The sequence below is a fragment of the Argopecten irradians genome, chromosome 6, assembly GCF_041381155.1.
Source record: "Argopecten irradians isolate NY chromosome 6, Ai_NY, whole genome shotgun sequence".
In the NCBI taxonomy this organism is placed as follows: domain Eukaryota; kingdom Metazoa; phylum Mollusca; class Bivalvia; order Pectinida; family Pectinidae; genus Argopecten; species Argopecten irradians.
The window spans coordinates 47,629,310-47,653,843 of record NC_091139.1 but is presented as its reverse complement, the minus strand read 5'-3'; the positions used below and the strand labels follow the sequence as shown (position 1 = coordinate 47,653,843).

The 24,534-nt window shown below is 38.3% G+C and overlaps 1 protein-coding gene across 1 annotated transcript in view; it reads right to left on the bottom strand.

Moving 5' to 3' along the window:
* The window catches only part of LOC138326096 (peptidyl-prolyl cis-trans isomerase E-like), a 67,377-nt gene that overhangs the window by 3,347 nt on the left and 39,496 nt on the right, over positions 1 to 24,534 (bottom strand). The window contains exons 6-11 of the mRNA XM_069272235.1: positions 19,415 to 19,539; positions 16,696 to 16,822; positions 11,934 to 12,013; positions 10,438 to 10,543; positions 9,682 to 9,757; positions 7,787 to 7,853 (exon numbers count right to left, since the gene is read on the bottom strand). Coding sequence (XP_069128336.1) covers positions 7,787 to 7,853; positions 9,682 to 9,757; positions 10,438 to 10,543; positions 11,934 to 12,013; positions 16,696 to 16,822; positions 19,415 to 19,539 — 581 coding nt within the window. The remainder of the gene's footprint in view (positions 1 to 7,786; positions 7,854 to 9,681; positions 9,758 to 10,437; positions 10,544 to 11,933; positions 12,014 to 16,695; positions 16,823 to 19,414; positions 19,540 to 24,534) is intronic.

The window sequence follows — 24,534 nt, the reverse complement described above, 5'->3', positions numbered from 1 at the left end:
AACACAGAACCACTACTGTTAACAGACCACTACTGTTAACACAGAACCACTACTGTTAACACAGAACCACTAACTGTTAACACAGGGACCACTACTGTTAACACAGAACCACTACTGTTAACACAGAACCACTAACTGTTAACACAGAACCACTACTGTTTAACACAGAACCACTAACTGTTAACACAGAACCACTACTGTTAACACAGAACCACTACTGTTAACACAGAACTAGTTAACACAGGACCACTACTGTTAACACAGAACACACTACTGTTAACACAGAACCACTACTGTTAACACAGAACCACTACTGTTAACACAGGACCACTACTGTTAACACAGAACCACTACTGTTAACACAGAACCACTACTGTTAACACAGAACCACTACTGTTAACACAGAACCACAACTGTTAACATAGAACCACTACTGTTAACACAGAACCTACTGTTAACACAGAACCACTACTGTTAACACAGAACCACTACTGTTAACACAGAACCACTACTGTTAACACAGAACCACTACTGTTAACACAGAACCACTACTGTTAACACAGAACCACTACTGTTAACACAGAACCACCACTGTTAACACAGAACCACTACTGTTAACACAGAACCACTACTGTTTAACACTTTGTTACACACTGAACTGTTAACACAGAACCACTACTGTTAACACAGAACCACTACTGTTAACACAGAACCACTACTGTTAACACAGAACCACTACTGTTAACACAGAACCACTACTGTTAACACAGAACCACTACTGTTAACACAGAACCACTACATGTTAACACAGAACCACTACTGTTAACACAGAACCACTAACTGTTAACACAGAACCACTACTGTTATCACAGAACCACTGTTAACACAGAACCACTAATGTTAACACAGAACCACTAATGTTAACACAGAACCACTACTGTTAACACAGAACCACTACTGTTAACACAGAACCACTACTGTTAACACAGAACCACTACTGTTAACACAGAACCACTACTGTTAACACAGAACCACTACTGTTAACACAGAACCACTACTGTTAACACAGAACCACTACTAACTTTAACACAGAACCACTACTGTTAACACAGAACCACTACTGTTAACACAGAACCACTACTGTTAACACAGAACCACTAATGTTAACACAGAACCACTACTGTTAACACAGAACCACTACTGTTAACACAGAACCACTACTGTTAACACAGAACCACTACTGTTAACACAGAACCACTAATGTTAACACAGAACCACTACTGTTAACACAGAACCACTACTGTTAACACAGAACCACTACTGTTAACACATGAACCACCAACTGTTATCACACACCATACTGTTAACACAGAACCACTAACCACTGTTAACATAGAACCACCACTGTTAACACAGAACCACTAATGTTAACACAGAACCGCTGCTGTTTAACACAGAACCACTACTGTTAACACAAGAACCACTACTGTTAACACAGAACCACTACTGTTAACATAGGAACCACTACTGTTAACACAGAACAACTACTGTTAACACAGAACCACTACTGTTAACACAGAACTGTTAACACAGAACTGTTAACACAGAACACTGTTAACACAGACCACTACTGTCAACATAGAACCACTACTGTTAACACTGAACCAATGTTAACACAAACACTTAACACAGTACCACTAATGTTAACACAGAACCATTAATGTTAACACAGAACCACTACTGTTAACACAGAACCACTACTGTTAACACAGAACCACTACTGTTAACACAGAACCACTAATGTTAACACAGAACCACTACTGTTAACACAGAACCACTACTGTTAACACAGAACCACTACTGTTAACACAGAACCACTACTGTTAACACAGAACCACTACTGTTAACACAGAACCACTACTGTTAACACAGAACCACTACTGTTAACACAGAACCACTACTGTTAACACAGAACCACTACTGTTAACACAGAACCACTACTGTTAACACAGAACCACTACTGTCAACACAGAACACTTCTGGTTAACAGAACCCTACTGTTAACACAGAACCACTACTGTTAACACAGTATTGTTAACAGAACCACTACTGTTAAACACAGAACCACTACTGTTAACCACAGAACCACTACTGTTAACACAGAACCACTACTGTTAACACAGAACCACTACTGTTAACACAGAACCACTACTGTTAACACAGAACCACTACTGTTAACACAGAACCACTACTGTTAACACAGAACCACCACTGTTAACACAGAACCACTACTGTTAACACAGAACCACTACTGTTAACACAGAACCACTACTGTTAACACAGAACCACTACTGTTAACACAGAACCACTACTGTTAACACAGAACCACTACTGTTAACACAGAACCACTACTGTTAACACAGAACTGTTAACACAGAACCACTACTGTTAACACAGAACCACTACTGTTAACACAGAACCACTACTGTTAACACAGAACCACTACTGTTAACACAGAACCACTACTGTTAACACAGAACCACTACTGTTAACACAGAACCACTACTGTTAACACAGAACCACTACTGTTAACACAGAACCACTACTGTTAACTAAGAACCACTACTGTTAACACAGAACCACTACTGTTAACACAGAACCACTACTGTTAACACAGAACCACTACTGTTAACACAGAACCACTACTGTTAACACAGAACCACTACCTGTTAACACAGAACCACTACTGTTAACACAGAACTGCTGCTGTTTAACACAGAACCACTACTGTTAACTAAGAACCACTACTGTTAACACAGAACCACTACTGTTAACATAGAACCACTACTGTTAACACAGAACCACTACTGTTAACACAGAACCACTACTGTTAACACAGAACCACTTCCTGTTAACACAGAACCACTACGGTTAACACAGAACCACTACTGTTAACATAGAAGACTACTGTTAACACAGAACCCACTAATGTTAACACAGAACCACTACTGTTAACACAGAACCACTACTGTTAACATAGAACCACTACTGTTAACACAGAACCACTACTGTTAACACTAAACACTACTGTTAACCACTACTGTTAACACAGAACCACTACTGTTAACACAGAACCACTACTGTTAACACAGAACCACTACTGTTAACACAGAACCACTACTGTTAACACAGAACCACTACTGTTAACACACAGAACCACTACTGTTAACACAGAACTGTTAACACAGAACCACTACTGTTAACACACAGAACCACCACTGTTAACACAGAACCACTACTGTTAACATAGAACCACTACTGTTAACACAGAACCACTACTGTTAACACAGAACCACTACTGTTAACACAGAACCACTACTGTTAACATAGAACCACTACTGTTAACATAGAACCACTACTTAACACAGTTAACACAGAACCACTACTGTTAACACAGAACCACTACTGTTAACACAGAACCACTACTGTTAACACAGAACCACTACTGTTAACACAGAACCACTACTGTTAACATAGAACCACTACTGTTAACACAGAACCACTACTGTTAACACAGAACCACTACTGTTAACACAGAACCACTACTGTTAACACAGAACCACTACTGTTAACACAGAACCACTACTGTTAACACAGAACCACTACTGTTAACACAGAACCACTACTGTTAACACAGAACCACTACTGTTAACACAGAACCACTACTGTTAACACAGAACCACTAATGTTAACACAGGACCACTACTGTTAACACAGAACCACTACTGTTAACACAGAACCACTACTGTTAACACAGAACCACTACTGTTAACACAGAACCACTACTGTTAACACAGAACCACTACTGTTAACACAGAACCACTACTGTTAACACAGAACCACTACTGTTAACACAGAACCACTAATGTTAACACAGAATCACTAATATTAACACAGGACCACTACTGTTAACACAGAACCACTACTGTTAACACAGGACCACAACTGTTAACACAGAACCAATAATGTTAACACAGAACCACTACTGTTAACACAGAACTGTTAACACAGAATCACTAATATTAACACGGAACCGCTACTGTTAACATAGAACCACTACTGTTAACACAGAACCACTACTATTAACATAGAACCACTACTGTTAACACAGAACTGTTAACACAGGACCACTACTGTTAACACAGAACCACTATTGTTAACACAGAATCACTACTGTTAACACAGAACTACTACTTTTAACACAGAACCACTACTGTCAACACAGAACCACTTCTGTTAACACAGAACCACCACTGTTAACACAGAACCACCACTGTTAACACAGAACCACTAATGTTAACACAGAACCACTACTGTTAACACAGAACTGTTAACACAGGACCACTACTGTCAACACAGAACCACTACTGTTAACACTGAACACAGACCAAAATGTTAACACAGAACCACTACTGTTAACACAGAACCACTAATGTTAACACAGAACTGTTAACACAGAACCACTACTGTTAACACAGAACCACTACTGTTAAAACAGAACCACTACTGTTAACACACAGAACCAATTACTGTTAATACAGAACCACTAATGTTAATACAGAACCACTACTGTGTAAACACAACAAGAACCACTAGTGTTAACACAGAACTGTTAACACAGGACCACTACTGTCAACATAGAACCACTACTGTTAACACTGAACCACAAATGTTAACACAGTACCACTACTGTTAACACAGAACCACTAATGTTAACACAGAACCACTACTGTTAACACAGAACCACTACTGTTAACACAGAACCACTACTGTTAACACAGAACCACTACTGTTAACACAGAACCACTACTGTTAACACAGAACCACTACTGTTAACACAGAACTGTTAACACAGAACCACAGAATATGTTAACACAGAACCACTACTGTCAACATAGAACCACTACTGTTAACACAGGACCACTACTGTTAACACAGAACCATTAATGTTAACACAGAACCACTACTGTTAACACAGAACCACTACTGTTAACACAGAACCACTACTGTTAACACAGAACCACTACTGTTAACACAGAACTGTTAACTGTTAACACACTGTTAACACAGAACCACTACTGTTAACACAGAACCACTACTGTTAACACAGAACCACTACTGTTAACACAGAACTGTTAACACAGAACCACTACTGTTAACACAGAACCACTACTGTTAACACAGAACCACTACTGTTAACACAGAACCACTACTGTTAACACAGAACCACTACTGTTAACACAGAACTGTTAACACAGAACCACCACTGTTAACACAGAACCACTACTGTTAACACAGAACCACTACTGTTAACACAGAACCACTACTGTTAACACAGAACCACTACTGTTAACACAGAACCACTAATGTTAACACAGAACCACTACTGTTAACACAGAACCACTACTGTTAACACAGAACCACTACTGTTAACAAAGAACCACAACTGTTAACACAGAACCACTACTGTTAACAACAGAACCACTACTGTTAACACAGAACCACTACTGTTAACAAGAACCACTACTGTTAACACAGAACCACTACTGTTAACACAGAACCACTACTGTTAACACAGAACCACTAATGTTAACACAGAACCACTACTGTTAACACAGAACCACTACTGTTAACACAGAACCACTACTGTTAACACAGAACCACTACTGTTAACACAGAACCACTACTGTTATCACAGAACCACTACTGTTAACACAGAACTACTACTGTTAACACCACTAGAACCACTACTGTTAACACATGACCACTACTGTTAACTATAGAACCACTACTGTTAACAAAGAACCACTACTGTTAACACAGAACCACCACTACTGTTAACACAGAACCACTACTGTTAACACAGAACCACTACTGTTAACATAGAACACTACTGTTAACACAGAACCACTACTGTTAACACAGAACCACTACTGTTAACACAGAACCACTACTGTTAACACAGAACCACTAATGTTAACACAGAACCACTACTGTTAACACAGAACCACTACTGTTAACACAGAACCACTACTGTTAACACAGAACCACTACTGTTAACACAGAACCACTACTGTTAACACAGAACCACTACTGTTAACACAGAACCACTACTGTTAACACAGAACCACTACTGTTAACACAGAACCACTACTGTTAACACAGAACCACTACTGTTAACACAGAACCACTACTGTTAACACAGAACCACTACTGTTAACACAGAACCACTACTGTTAACACAGAACCACTACTGTTAACACAGAACCACTACTGTTAACACAGAACCACTACTGTTAACACAGAACCACTACTGTTAACACAGAACCACTACTGTTAACACAGAACCACTACTGTTAACACAGAACACTACTGTTATGTTAACACAGGACCACAACTGTTAACACAGAACCACTACTGTTAACACAGAACCACTATTGTTAACACAGAACCACTACTGTTAACACAGAACCACTACTGTTAACACAGAACCACTACTGTTAACACAGAACCACTACTGTTAACACAGAACCACTACTGTTAACACAGAACTGTTAACACAGAACCACTACTGTTAACACAGAACCACTACTGTTAACACAGAACCACTATTGTTAACACAGAACCACTACTGTTAACACAGAACTACTACTTTTAACACAGAACCACTACTGTTAACACAGAACTACTACTGTTAACACAGAACCACTACTGTTAACACAGAACCACTGATGTTAACACAGAACCACTACTGTTAACACAGAACCACTATTGTTAACACAGAACCACTACTGTTAACACAGAACTACTACTTTTAACACAGAACCACTACTGTTAACACAGAACTACTACTGTTAACACAGAACCACTACTGATAACACAGAACTACTACTGTTAACACAGAACCACTTATTGTAACACAGAATCACTATTGTGAACACAGAACCACTACCGTTAACACAGAACCACTACCGTTAACACAGTACCACTACTGTTAACACAGAACCACTACTGTTAACACAGAACCACTAATGTTAACACAGAACCAATTATGTTAACACAGAACCACTACTGTTAACACAGAACTACTACTGTTAACACAGAACCACTACTGTTAACACAGAACTACTACTGTTAACACAGAACCACTTATTGTAACACAGAATCACTGTTGTTAACACAGAACCACTACTGTTAACACAGAACCACTACCATTAACACAGAACCACTAATGTTAACACAGAACCACTACTGTTAACACAGAACTGTTAACACAGGACCACTACTGTCAACATAGAACCACTACTTTTTACACAGAACTACTACTGTTAACACAGAACCACTACTTTTAACACAGAACTACTACTGTTAACACAGAACCACTACTGTTAACACTGAACCACAAATGTTAACACAGTACCACAAATGTTAACACAGTACCACTAATGTTAACACAGTACCACTACTGTTAACACAGAACTACTTCTGTTAACACAGAACCAAATGTCAAAACAAAATCATCGCCTTAAAAGTCACTATTTGTAAAATCCAATCATAGAGTCCTTTGCTACAACACTAAAATTGAATGTACATGACTAGATAACTGTAACATTAAACTGTTGCTGGTAGTGTGATTGATGAAAATAATAAATTAGACTGCATTGGTCTTAATGGGTTTAGTAATTGTGTACGTAAGTGCCCAGGATTATTAACCAGTTTTATTTACCTCCATTTTCCTTACAATTTCATAACCTTCAATCACTTTGCCAAACACCACATGTTTACCATCAAGCCTGAAAAAGAGAAACACAATCTAATGGAATATGTAAACATTGCCAGCAAATGAAATTAATAGCAAATGTAGCAGGATTTTTTCAATTAAATATATCTACCTCCCCGTACCAACTGGCAGTATAATACATCTATGTACCTCTCCAAACCCACTGACAGAATATATCTATGTACCTCTCCCTACCAACTGGCAGTATCTATGTACCTCTCCCAACCAACTGACAGTATATATCTATGTACCTCTCCCAATCCACTGACAGTATATATCTATTTACCTCTCCCAACCCACTGACAGTATATATATATGTACCTCTACCAATCCCCTGACAGTATATATTTATGTACCTCTCCTAACCAACTGACAGTATATATCTATGTACCTCTCCCAATCCACTGACAGTAGATATCTATTTACCTCTCCCAATCCACTGACAGTATATATCTATTTACCTCTCCCAATCCACTGACAGTATATATCTATGTACCTCTCCCAACCCACTGACAGTAGATATCTATGTACCTCTTTGACAAATATCTTCAAAATAACACAAGACACTACAATACAATGGTTCCAATATAGGCTGCAACACAGAATTCTTCCCCTAAATATGTACTTAAAAAATATTGGAGTAAAGAATTGCAACAAATGTAATTGATGTAAAATAGAAACTGAAAGCATCGTACATTTATTTTGGGAATGTGATGAAACGAAAATTCTTACCTAATTAGATGGATTAAAAACACAATCGATAAAAATTTAGAACTAGATCTTATGTCAATCCTATTCGGGAAAAACAACAGTTATCAAACTTACTTTCCTCTGAATTTTTTAATACTTCATACAAAATACCTTATCTATGTTTCTTCCAAAAAAGGTAATAAGCTTACTTTCAATGATATTAAAAATATTTGATATATCGATTTGATATTTAGAAAACAATTGCACAGAAAATTATTAGTATGGATCACTTCAACAAATTATGGGAAGGCAGGCAAACCATCTTCAGTTCATGATTTCTCTATCTATTTACATGTGCGTAGTATTGAATTTACATATTGGTTGCTATATATTATTTTTAGTTTATTAGATATCTCTAGCTGTGAAAATCAATATGCTGTCTACATATATACTTATACATATAGGCTCCTATTCATTATTGTGTAGTACGGTATGTATGATTTTTTCCCCTGTCTTTATAGTTGCTGAGTAAAGTGAATCTGGGTTATATCCCCTTACCAATTTCATTATTACTAATACACGTACAGGTAGTTGTTCATAAATCAATCAAAATACACATACAAGTATATTTTTTTCCTATAAGATTAATAGCCAACAAAATTAATTATCAAATATAGTAATTTGCAAATTCATCTTACTCAGCATGCAATTTTATGTTTCTTATGTGCTTTTTTTCCCCTTCTGATAGAAATGTAATGTATATGTCATGTCAAGTTTATGTTGATGTCTCGTGTATTTGTAAATGTGTTATATGCAAAAAATGGTAAAAAAAAAATCCTATTATAAATGATAATTCATCATGTTCAATCCTATCATAAATGATAATTCATCTTGTTAAATCCTATCATAAATGATAATTCATCTTGTTTAATCCTATTATAAATGATAATTCATCTTGTTAAATCCTATTATAAATGATAATTCATCATGTTGAATGCTATTATAAATGATAATTCATCTTCTTAAATCCTATCACAAATGATAATTCATCATGTTCAATCCTATCATAAATGATAATTCATCTTGTTAAATCCTATTATAAATAACATTTCATCTTTTTCTATCATATTATAAATGATAGCAACACTTACCATTCAGTTTTATCTGTGCAAATGAAGAACTGAGATCCATTACTGTTGGGTCCAGAGTTGGCCATTGACATGGTACCTGTTTGAAAATAAAGAAGTAAATGCACATCAGATTTTTCTAGTGGCTTATAAATAATAACACAAAAGCAAATAATTAGAATTCAAATGAAACACTACAAGACATTACATGAAAGAACGTAAGCCCATGCATATAACCCTGGTGAATACTAGCTGCAATATACTTCTCGGCTAGATAGAACTTCTCTTTAGAATGATAAGTTGAGTATCACACTAGTAAACCAGAGGTCCTGAGTTTGATTCCTAGGTGAAGCAGTGATTAAAATATAAAATCTTGTGCTCTGTTACATGAAGAATCTCATAATCATATGATAACAAATATAAACAGAAAATATTTCACTTCTAAAACCGCAAATACTGTATTTGACCCAATAAGCGCCCATGTCTCTATAAGTGCCCCTTCCCCTTTTTGAAGCCTCGATTTCAATTGCCCAGGCATAAATAAAGATGAAAACTACACAAAACTGTAAAGATTTACAATAACTTCGTCTTATTACCACCTTTTCATTTTCTCAATTTTCTAAACGCCCTGAGCACTTATTGGGTCGAATACGGTATTGATTATCATGTTACCAATAATCATATTCCTGAATGGAAATAAAATACTCCCGTTTCACCTATTGTAATGTGATATTCTCTTAATTAACATTTAACATTTTCATAAACAATGGTGAATCATACCTGGTCCTGTATGCTTTAAAATGAAGTTTTCATCTTCAAATTTTCGCCCATATATGGATTTGCCACCTGTTCCATTGTGGTTTGTGAAATCACCTCCCTGGCACATCTTTTACAATTAAGGATAAAACTCATCAAACATATATTTGTCATTAATTGCTATCTTTTCCTTATTCATTTTGCAGATCATCGTAATAAGCTATAATAAGAATAAGTACTGAATGGACCATTTCTATTTAAAAGCTTGGTACATGACACACTGGAATATGACATCTGTTTACACACGACACACTGGAATATGACATCTGTTTACACACTGGAATATGGCAACTGTTTACACACGACACATTGGAATATGACATTTGTTTACACATAAGGCACTGGAATATGGCAACTGTTTACACACGACACACTGGAATATGGCAACTGTTTACACATGTTTACACAGGACACACTGGAATATGGCAACTGTTTACACAGGACACGCTGGAATATGGCAACTGTTTACACATGTTTACACACGACACACTGGAATATGGCAACTGTTTACACACGACACACTGGAATATGGCATCTGTTTACACATGTTTACACAGGACACACAGGGATATGGCAACTGTTTACACAGGACACGCTGGAATATGGCAACTGTTTACACATGACACACAGGGATATGATATCTGTTTACACAGGACACACAGGACAGGGATATGGCAACTGTTTACACATGTTTACACACGACACACTGGAATATGGCAACTGTTTACACACGACACACTGGAATATGGCAACTGTTTACACATGTTTACACAGGACACATAGGGATATGACACCTGTTTACACACAACACACTGGAATATGGCAACTGTTTACACATGACACACAGGGATATGACATCTGTTTACACAGGACACACAGGAATATGGCAACTGTTTACACACGACACATTGGAATATGGCAACTGTTTACACATGTTTACACAGGACACACTGGAATATGGCAACTGTTTACACATGTTTACACATGACACACTGGAATATGGCAACTGTTTACACATGTTTACACATGACACACAGGGATATGACATCCGTTTACACAGGACACACAGGGATATGGCAAATGTTTACACACGACACACTGGAATATGGCAAAAGTTTACACACAACACACTGGAATATTGCAACTGTTTACACATGTTTACACATGACACACAGGGATATGACATCTGTTTACACACGACACACTCGAATATGGCAACTGTTTACACACAACACACTGGAATGTTGCAACTGTTTACACATGTTTACACATGACACACAGGGATATGACATCTGTTTACACACAACACACTGGAATATAGCAACTGTTTACACACAACACACTGGAATATTGCAACTGTTTACACATGTTCACACATGACACACAGGGATATGACATCTGTTTACACAGGACACACAGGGATATGACACCTGTATACATCCTACTCTTGTAAAGGATACAAACTGTGGGATCACCCTATGGAAACTGCTGCCTTTGAATCCAAATCCTTTCTCATGTGTGCAGAGGCAACGGAAATTTTCTGAAGGGAGAAAGACAGATTAAAGTGCATGCATGTATCAAACTTAAAGGCTGAAAGCTGTCAATGAGAGATTCACTAAATTTTGTAGGAGGTAGTTGATAAAAACTTAATTAGAGAGTAATCTGGCAGTCACTTTGTCTTTGAATTGTTTCTAAGACTTCAAGAGTTGCCTCCCTTACAACTGTTGAAAGTTAAGAATGCAGTTGGCAAAATACAAAAAACTGAAAACATTCTTAATTGCAAAAAGGAGGTTGCACTTGAAATAACAAATGAATGTCTTTCTCCTTATTTTTCTACTTGTATCTGTGTCAAGTATTAACTTAATTAAAGGTTTTAAAAGTAGCTTTATCATCCGTGAGAATCTTTATAAAACCAACAAGGGCTGGATTTCTAGTTCTCTTTGTCCCCTTTAAATCTTATTAAAGTTGGACCATATTGTCATCAAATCAATAAATTATGAAAAACACTCTAGATATGTTAGTATTTGTGTCAACTCGATTAGCATAATTTAAAAGTATTCACCTACTATATAAACCTAAAAAAATCGCCCCTCTGTTCATGATTTATTGTTTAATTTCATACTGCCTAAGGCAACATCCTACTGCCTAAGGCAACCCCCTACTGGCTAAGACAACCCCCTACTGGCTAAGGCAACCCCATACTGGCTAAGGCAACCCCTACTGGCTAAGGCAACCCTCTACTGGCTAAGGCAACCACCTACTGCCTAAGGCAACCCCCTACTGGCTAAGGTAATCCCTACTGGCTAAGGCAACCCCCTACTGGCTAAGGCAACCCCCTACTGGCTAAGGCAACCCCCTACTGGCTAAGGCAACCCCCTACTGGCTAAGGCAACCCCATACTGGCTAAGGCAACCCCCTACTGCCTAAGGCAGACCCCTACTGACTGAGGCAACCCCTACTGGCTAAGGCAACCCCCTACTGGCTTAGGTAACCCCCTACTGGCCTAGGTAACCCCCTACTGGCTAAGGCAACCCCCTACTGGCTTAGGTAACCCCCTACTGGCTTAGGCAACCCCCTACTGGCTTAGGTAACCCCCTACTGGCTTAGGTAGCCCCCTACTGGCTAAGGCAATCCTGTATACTGGCTAAGGCAACCCCCTACTGGCTTAGGCAACCCCCTACTGGCTTAGGTAACCCCCTACTGGCTAAGGTAACCCCCTAGTGGCTAAGGTAACCCCCTACTGGCTAAGGCAACCCCCTTCTGGCTAAGGCAACCCCCTACAGGCTAAGGCAACCCCCTATTGACTAAGGCAACCCCCTACTGGCTAAGGCAACCCCCTACTGGCTAAGGCAACCCCCTACTGGCTAAGGCAACCACCTAATGGCTAAGGCAACCCCATACTGGCTAAGGCAACCCCCTACTGCCTAAAGGTAACCCATACTGGCTAAGGCAACCCCCTACTGGCTAAGGTAACCCCCTACTGGCTAAGGCAGCCCCCTACTGGCTAGGCAACCCCCTACTGACTAAGGCAACCCCCTACTGCCTAAAGGTAACCCATACTGGCTAAGGCAACCCCCTACTGGCTAAGGCAACCCCCTACTGAATCGGGCAACCCCCTTACTCACTAAGGCAACCCCTACTGGCTTAGGTAACCCCCTACTGGCCTAGGTAACCCCCTACTGGCTAAGGCAACCTCCTGCTGGCTTAGGTAACCCCCTACTGGCTTAGGTAACCCCCTACTGGCTAAGGTTACCCCTACTGGCTAAGGCAACCCCCTTCTGGCTAAGGCAACCCCCTACTGGCTAAGGCAACCTTCTACTGGCTAAGGTAACCCCATACTGGCTAAGGCAACCCCCTACTGGCTAAGGTAAGCCATAATGGCTAAGGTAACCCCCTTGTAGCTAAGGCAACCCCCTACTGGCTAAGGCAACCCCATACTGGCTAAGGCAACCCCATACTGGCTAAGGCAACCCCATACTGGCTAAGGCAACCCCCTACTGGCTAAGGTAACCCCCTACTGGCTAAGGCAACCCCCTACTGGCTAAGGCAACCCCCTACTGGCTTAGGTAACCCCCTACTGGCTAAGGCAACCCCCTACTGGCTAAGGCAACCCCCTACTGGCTAAGGCAACCCCCTACTGGCTAAGGCAACCCCCTACTGGCTAAGGCAACCCCCTACTGGCTAAGGCAACCCCATACTGGCTAAGGCAACCCCATACTGGCTAAGGCAACCCCCTACTGGCTAAGGTAACCCCCTACTGGCTAAGGCAACCCCCTACTGGCTAAGGCAACCCCTACTGGCTTAGGCAACCCCCTACTGGCTAAGGCAACCCCCTACTGGCTAAGGCAACCCCCTACTGGCTAAGGCAACCCCCTACTTGCTGAGGCAACCCCCTACTGACTAAGGCAACCCCCTACTGGCTAAGGCAACCCCCTACTGGCTAAGGCAACCCCCTACTGGCTAAGGCAACCCCCTACTGGCTAAGGCAACCCCCTACTGGCTAAGGCAACCCAAACTGGCTAAGGCAACCCCCTACTGGCTAAGGCAACCCCCTACTGGCTAAGGCAACCCCCTACTGGCTAAGGCAACCCCCTACTGGCTAAGGCAACCCCCTACTGGCTAAGGCAACCCCCTACTGGCTAAGGCAACCCCCTACTGGCTAAGGCAACCCCCCCTACTGGCTAAGGCAACCCCCTACTGGCTAAGGCAACCCCCTACTGGCTAAGGCAACCCCCTACTGGCTAAGGCAACCCCCTACTGGCTAAGGCAACCCCCTACTGGCTAAGGCAACCCCTACTGGCTAAGGCAACCCCCTACTGGCTAAGGCAACCCCCTACTGGCTAAGGCAACCCCCTACTGGCTAAGGCAACCCCCTACTGGCTAAGGCAACCCCCTACTGGCTAAGGCAACCCCCTACTGGCTAAGGCAACCCCCTACTGGCTAAGGCAACCCCTACTGGCTAAGGCAACCCCCTACTGGCTAAGGCAACCCCCTACTTGCTAAGGCAACCCCCTACTGGCTAAGGCAACCCCCTACTGGCTAAGGTAACCCCCTACTGGCTAAGGCAACCCCCTACTGGCTAAGGCAACCCCATACTGGCTAAGGCAACCCCCTACTGGCTAAGGCAACCCCCATACTGGCTAAGGCAACACCTACTGGCTTAGGTAACCCCCTACTGGCTAAGGCAACCCCCTACTTGCTAAGGCAACCCCCTACTGGCTAAGGCAACCCCCTACTTGCTAAGGCATCCCCCTACTGGCTTAGGCAACCCCCTACTGGCTAAGGTAACCCCCTACTGGCTAAGGCAACCCCCTACTGGCTAAGGCAACCCCATACTGGCTGAGGCAACCCCCTACTGGCTAAGGCAACCCCATACTGGCTAAGGCAACCCCCTACTGGCTTAGGTAAGCCCCTACTGGCTAAGGCAACCCCCTTCTGACTAAGGCAACCCCTACTGGCTTAGGTAACCCCTACTGGCTAAGGCAACCCCATACAGGCTAAGGCAACCCCCTACTGGTAAGGTAACCCCCTACTGGCTAAGGCAACCCCCTACTGGCTAAGGCAACCCCATTCTGGCTGAGGCAACCCCCTACTGGCTAAGGTACCCCCTACTGGCTAAGGCAACCCCCTACTGGCTAAGGCAACTCCCTACTGGCTTAGGCAACCCCCTACTTGCTAAGGCATCCCCCTACTGGCTTGGGCAACCCCCTACTGGCTAAGGCAACCCCCTACTTGCTAGGGCAACCCCCTACTGGCTTGGGTAACCCCCTACTGGCTAAGGCAACCCCCTACTGGCTAAGGTAAGCCCCTACTTGCTAAGGCAACCCCCTACTTGCTAGGGCAACCCCCTACTGGTTTGGGTAACCCCCTACTGGCTAAGGCAACCCCCTACTGGCTAAGGCAACCCCCCTACTTTGTAAGGTATCCCCCTACTGGCTTAGGCAACCCCCTACTTGCTTAGGTAACCCCCACTGGCTAATTAAGGCATCCCCCTACTGGCTTAGGCAACTCCTATTGGCTGAGGCATCTTGCTAAGGCATCCACCTACTGGCTAAGGCAACCCCCTACTGGCTAAGGTAACCCCCTACTGGCTTAGGTAACCCCCTACTGGCTAATTAAGGCATCCCCCTACTGGCTTAGGTAACCCCTACTGGCTAATTAAGGCATCCCCCTACTGGCTAATTAAGGCATCCCCCTACTGGCTAAGACAACCCCCTACTTGCTTAGGTAACCCTACTGGCTAATTAAGGCATCCCCCTACTGGCCTAGGTAACCCCTTACTGGCAAAGACAACCACCTATTGGTTCCAACTTGTTATTCGTTGTGAGTCAGAAGTTAGTTTACTTATACTAGGCTATATTTAAAGTTTCATAAAGCTCCGTAAATATTTACTTATTGATACTTATTGTGTCCACATGGTCTAATAATTATTATCATTTCAAATTTAGAGTTATAAGTCAAAATTCAAACTTGTCAGAGATCTTGCCATCAGAAGTCTGCATACAAAGTTTCATTAAGCTCGGTGACTTTTTTTACTTTTTTTATTTAGTTATTGTGTCCACAAGGAAAAATTAACGAATGACGGACGACGCAGGACAAAGATGGACAAAAGACTACATGACCTATGATCAGGTGAGCTAAAACAGATTTAATAAACATTTCCTAGCTTGCCTGCAGATGGACGGAGTTCAGAAATTAAAACTAATTTCTTTAATGGTTTACCTGCAGTTTTAGGAACAACGTCTGCCCGCAGTTCTATGACCACTCGCCCTGACGACCGGTTGCCGACCTTGATATCGAAGTAGACTTGTGGATTACCTTTACTTCTTTTTGGCGCTGTTGCTGTTGTCTAAAGATGACCAGTATATTATTAACAAATTCCTAAAAGAGGTAGGTTATATACATTTACACCTGTATGTAATCATTACAGTTCACTAGTATGTATATATTATTAACAAATTCCTTAAAAGAGGTAGGTTATATACATTTACACCTGTATGTAATCATTACAGTTCACTAGTATGTAATATCTCAATATGTACATTTACACCTGTATGTAATCATTACAGTTCACTAGCATGTATATAATTTTAACAAATTCCTAAAAGAGGTAGGTTATATACATTTACACCTGTATGTAATCATTACAGTTCACTAGTATGTATATATTATTAACAAATTCCTTAAAAGAGGTAGGTTATATACATTTACACCTGTATGTAATCATTACTACAGTTCACTAGTATGTATATAATTTTAACAAATTCCTAAAAGAGGTAGGTTATATACATTTACACCTGTATGTAATCATTACAGTTCACTAGTATGTATATATTATTAACAAATTCCTTAAAAGAGGTAGGTTATATACATTTACACCTGTATGTAATCATTACAGTTCACTAGTATGTAATATCTCAATATGTACATTTACACTAGTATGTAATATCTCAATATGTACATTTACACCTGTATGTAATCATTACTACAGTTCACTAGTATGTATATATTATTAACAAATTCCTAAAAGAGGTAGGTTATATACATTTACACCTGTATGTAATCATTACAGTTCACTAGTATGTAATATCTCAATATGTACATTTACACCTGTATGTAATCATTACTACAGTTCACTAGTATGTATATATTATTAACAAATTCCTAAAAGAGGTAGGTTATATACATTTACACCTGTATGTAATCATTACTACAGTTCACTAGTATGTATATATTATTAACAAATTCCTAAAAGAGGTAGGTTATATACATTTACACCTGTATGTAATCATTACAGTTCACTAGTATGTATAAATCTCAATATTATTTACACCTGTATGTAATCATTACAGTTCACTAGTATGTAATATCTCAATATGTACATTTACACCTGTATGTAATCATTACAGTTCACTAGTATGTAATATCTCAATATGTACATTTACACCTGTATGTAATCATTACTACAGTTCACTAGCATGTATATAATTTTAACAAATTCCTAAAAGAGGTAGGTTATATACATTTACACCTGTATGTAATCATTACTACAGTTCACTAGCATGTATATAATTTTAACAAATTCCTAAAAGAGGTAGGTTATATACATTTACACCTGTATGTAATCATTACTACAGTTCACTAGCATGTATATAATTTTAACAAATTCCTAAAAGAGGTAGGTTATATACATTTACACCTGTATGTAATCATTACTACAGTTCACTAGCATGTATATAATTTTAACAAATTCTTAAAAGATGTAGGGTTATATACATTTACACCTGTATGTAATTCATATGTACATACAGTTCACATAGCAGTATAGTAATTTTAACAAATTCCTAAAAGAGGTAGGTTATATACATTTACACCTGTATGTAATCATTACTACAGTTCACTAGTATGTATATATTATTAACAAATTCCTTAAAAGAGGTAGGTTATATACATTTACACCTGTATGTAATCATTACAGTTCACTAGTATGTAATATCTCAATATGTACATTTACACCTGTATGTAATCATTACAGTTCACTAGTATGTATATATTATTAACAAATTCCTAAAAGAGGTAGGTTATATACATTTACACCTTTATGTAATCATTACAGTTCACTAGTATGTAATATCTCAATATGTACATTTACACCTGTATGTAATCATTACAGTTCACTAATTATGTATATATTATTAACAAATTCCTTAAAAGAGGTAGGTTTGTTACATTACATTATGTATATATTATTAACAAATTCCTAAAAGAGGTAGGTTATATACATTTACACCTGTATGTAATCATTACAGTTCACTAGTATGTAATATCTCAATATGTACATTTACACCTGTATGTAATCATTACAGTTCAAAGTATGTAGATTATAATTCATAAAAATTCCTAAAAGAGGTAGGTTATAGGTACATTTACACTTATGTAATCATTACATTTAAGTATGTAATATCTCAATATGTAATTTAACCTGTATGTAAAACAGTTCAATAAATAATTCTCAACATTATTACATGATACACCTGTATTAATCATACAGTATTACTAGTATGTATATATTATTAACAAATTCCTAAAAGAGGTAGGTTATATACATTTACACCTGTATGTAATCATTACAGTTCACTAGTATGTAATATCTCAATATGTACATTTACACCTGTATGTAATCATTACAGTTCACTAGTATGTAATATCTCAATATGTACATTTACACCTGTATGTAATCATTACAGTTCACTAGTATGTAATATATCAATATGTACATTTACACCTGTTTGTAATCATTACATTTCACTAGAATGTAATATCTCAATCATGTTGTTCAATCCACTTTTTTGTTAGAATAAATTTTTATGAAATTGAAAATCTAAATTTACACTGATCTATATTCTTATTTCATGCAATCCTACAACCTATGTAAACCTACTGTGTCTGTGTCCTCAGCCGCCCTTTTTACTCCAGTGCCACTATTTTCCTTGCCATTTTCCTCTTCTGATTTTTCTGGTAATGTCTCACCAGCATGTTTCTGTAGCCACGAGTCTTCTGACCACACTACAATAAGATACACACAAAAATAAAAAAACACAATAAATAATCTCCTACTTCTGTAGCCACGAGTCTTTCCTGACCACACTACAATAAGATACACACAAAATAAACAAAAAACAATAAATATCCTCCCTACTTCTGTAGCCACGAGTCTTCTGACCACACTACTAATAAGATACACACCACAGATAATACAAAATACAAAGTAATCACTAAGTCTCCCTTACTTAACACGTAGCCTGACGAGCCACATCTTCCTGACCACACTACAATAAGATACACACAAAAATAAAAACAATACAATAAATATCAAACCTACTTCTGTAGCCACGAGTCTTCTGACCCACACTACAATAAGATACACACAAAAATAAAACAAAACAATAAATATCTCCAACTTCTGTAGCCATCGAAGTACTTCTGACCACACTACAAATAAGATACACACAAAAAATAAAACAAAACAATAAATATCTCCTACTTCCTGTATGCCACGAGTTCTTCTGACCACTAAACACTACAATAAGATAACACACAAAAATAAAACAAATACAATAATATATCTCAACCTACTTCTGTAGCCACGAGTCTTTCTGACCACACTACAATAAGAATACACACAAAAAAAAAAAAACAATAAATATCTCCTACTGCTGACACCTGCCACACAGTCTTCTCCACACTGACCACACACTACAATAAGATATCAATAAATATCCTCAACCTAAACCTCCTGTAGCCGCCAACGAGTCTTCTGACCACACTACAATAAGATACACACAAAAATAAAACGCTCAAACACAATAAATATACTCTCCTACTTCTGTAGCCTACGAGGGCTCTTCTGACCACACTACAATAAGATACACGACAAAAATAAAAAAAAACAATAAAAATATCTCCTACTTCTGTAGCCACGAGTCTTCTGACCACACTACAATAAGATACACACAAAAATAAAAAAAAAAACAATAAATATCTCCTACTTCTGTAGCCACGAGTCTTCTGACCACACTACAATAAATTGATACACACAAAAATAAAAACAAAACAAATAATCTCTCCTACTTCTGTAGCCACGAGTCTTCTGACCACACTACAATAAGATACACACAAAATAAAAACAAAACAATAAATATCTCTACTTCTGTAGCCACGAGTCTTCTGACCACACTACAATAAGATACACACAAAAAATAAAACAAAACAATAAATATCTCTCAACTTCTGTAGCCACGAGTCTTCTGACCAACACTACAATAAGATACACACAAAAAATAAACAAAACAATAAATATCTCATCCTACTTCTGTAGCCACGAGTCTTCTGACCACACACTACAATAAGATACACACAAAAATAAAACAAAACAATAAATATCTCCTACTCTCTGTAGCCACGAGTCTTCTGACCACACTACAATAAGATACACACAAAAATAAAACAAAACAATAAATATCTCCTACTCCTGTAGCCACGAGTCTTCTGACCACACTAATAATAAGATACAGCTCAAAAATAAAATACAATAAATATCTCTAACCTTACTCCTGTAGCGCCACGAGTCTTCTGACACACTACAAATAGCGATACACACAAAAAAAAAGAAACAAACAATAAATATCTCACACCTACTTACTGTAGCCATAGCAATAACGAGTCTTCTGACCAACACTACAATAAGATACACACACAAAAATAAAAAAACAATAAATTATCTTCGCTACAACCTGTCTGGCCTTCTGTAGCGCCACGAGTCTTCTGACCACACTACAATAAGATACACATAAAAATTAAAAACAAAACTCATAAATCTATCTACTTCCAATAGCCACGAGTCTTCCTAACACTATCTCCTACTCATGTAGCAAACACGAGTTTCCTGACCAGTAGCCACTACAATATGATACACACCTACAATAAATACAACAAAAAAAATAAAATAAATAACCATCTCCTACTTCTGTAGCCACGAGTCTTCTGACCACACTACAATAAGATACACAAAAAAAAAAATAGAACAATAAATACTCTCCTACTTACTGTAGCCACGAGTCTTCTGACCACACTACAATAAGATACCACACCACAAAATAAAAAAAAACAATAAATATCTCCTACTTCTGTAGCCACGAATGTCTTCTGACCACACTTACAATAAGATACACACAAAAATTAAAACAAAACAATAATTACATCTCCTACGCTCACTGTAGCCACGAGTCTTCTGACCACCACACTACAATAAGATACACACAAAAATAAAAAAAAAACAAAAAGCGCGAATAAATATATCTCTCTACTTCTGTAGCCACGAGTTCTTCTGACCACACACTACAATAAGACTATACCCAAAAATCAAAAAAACCTACGTCTGTAGCCACGAGTAACAACATAAGATCTCCTACTCCAAATATCTCTACTGTGTAGCCACGAGTCTTCTGACCCACACTACAATAAGATACACACAACATCAATAAATCAATACAATAACATATCATCCTACTTCTTGATAGCCAACGAGGGTCTTCTGACCACACTACAATAAATACACAACAAAATAAAAAAACAATACATATCTCAACCTACTTCTGTAGCCAACGAGTCTTCTGACCACACTACAATAGAGATACACAACAAAAAATTAAAAAAACAAGAAATATCTCCCTACTTCAGTAGCCACGAGTCTTCTGACCACACTAACAATAAGATACACACAAAAATAAAAAAAAACAATAAATATCTCTCCTACTTCTAGTTAGTCCACCCGAGTCTTCTGACCACACTACAATAAGATACACACAAAAATTAAAAAAAACAATAACATATCTCCTACTTGCCTGGAGCCACGATTCATTCATGACCACACTACAATAATATACACACAAAAATAAAAAAAAACAATAAATAACTCCTACTCTATCTACTGAAGCCCACGAGTCTTGCTGACCACACTACAATAAAGAAGCACTCACAAATATAAAGCGTCTCTCAATAAATATCTCTCAACTTCTAGCTCTGTAGCCACGAGTCTTCTTGGACCACACTAACAATAAGATACACACACAATAAAAAACTAAACAAACTCCAACTTCTTAGCCACGAGTCTTCTGCCACACTAAAAATAATACAAAAAAATGTAAATCAAAACGATAGTCTTCTCCTACTTCTGTAGCCACAAGTCCTTCTGAACCTACACTTACAATCAGATGACACACAAATATAGCACAGCAACTAATAAGTATCACCTACTTCTGTAGCCAACGAGTCTTCAGGACCACACTACAATAAGATACACAGTAAAATAAACAACATAAAATAAATCAATCAACCTACTTCTGTAGCCACGAGTCTTCTGACCACACTCAATAAGGATTACACACAAAATAAATACAATACTCAATCTCAACCCTACTTCTGTTTAGCACATGAGTCTTCTGGACCACACACTACAAATAAGATAACACACAAAAATAAAAAAACAATAAATTATCTCCTACTTCTGTAGCCACGAGTCTTCTGACCACACTACAAGATAAGATACACACAAAAATTAAAAAAACCAATAACATATCTCAACCTACTTCTGTAGCCACGAGTCTTCTGACCACACTACAATAGATATACACACAAAAAAATTAAAAACAATAAACATATCTCCTACACTTCTGTAGGCCCACGAGTCTTCTGTGACCACCACTACAATAACGATACACACAAAAATAAAAAGTACAACATACTTCAAACAATAAAATATCTCTACCTAAGTTCTGTCTAGCCACGACGTCTTCTGACCACATCTACAATAAGATATACACACTAAAAATAAAACAAAACAATAAATATCTCAACCTACTTCTGTAGCCACGAGTCTTCTGACCACACTACAATAAGATAAACACACAAAAATAAACAAAACAATAAATATCTCAAACCTAGGCTTTCTGTAGCCAGGAGTCTTCTGACCACACTACAATAAGGATACACACAAAAATGAATAACTAACAATAAATATCTCCTACTCCTGATCTTCTGACCACACTACAATTAAGATACACACAAACAAAAAAACAATAAATATCTCCAACTACTTCTGTAGCCACGACACGAGTCCTCTGACCCGCACAACAGTTAAACTATTAACCACATAAAATATCTCTACACTCTACCTTCTCTAGCCAACGAGTCTTCTGACCACACTACAATAAAACACACTAAAATAAAAAAAACACAATAAATATAGCTCCTACTTTCTGTAGACCACGTTGTGTGACCAGTAGACTTCTGGGACTCAAACTACATACAATCAAAATCCACACAAAATAAGAAAACAATAAATATCAGCCACTACAATAAGAAATACAATCAAATATGCCTCTCACCTAACAGCACTGTCAGCCACGAGTCTTCTGACCACACTACAATAAGATACACACTAAAATAAAAAACAATAATATCTCAAACCTAGTTCTGTAGCCATACGAGTCAGTCTCAGAGACCACTACTACTAATAAAGATACACACAAAAATAAAGAACAATAACACTACTCAACCTACTTTTGTAAGCCCACGTGTCTTCTGACCAACACTACAATAAGATACACACAAAATAAAAAACAATAAATATCTCATCCCTAAGTCTTCCTGTAGCCACGAGTCTTCTGACCACATACGCTAAGATACAATAAGATACAATAAATATCACAGCACGAGGTCTTATTGACCAAACGTACTTATGATAACAACACAAAAACCTCAATCAATATCTCCTACTTCTGTAGCCAACGAGTCTTCTGACTACACACTACAATAAGATATCACACACAAAAAATAAAAAAAACAATAAATATCTCCTACTTCTGTAGCGCACGAGTCTTCTGACCACAAACTACAATAAGATAACAACACACAAAATTAAAAAAATAAATATCTCTAACCTACTTCAATAAATAATCTCAACCTACTTCAATAGATACACACAAAAAATAAAAACTACAA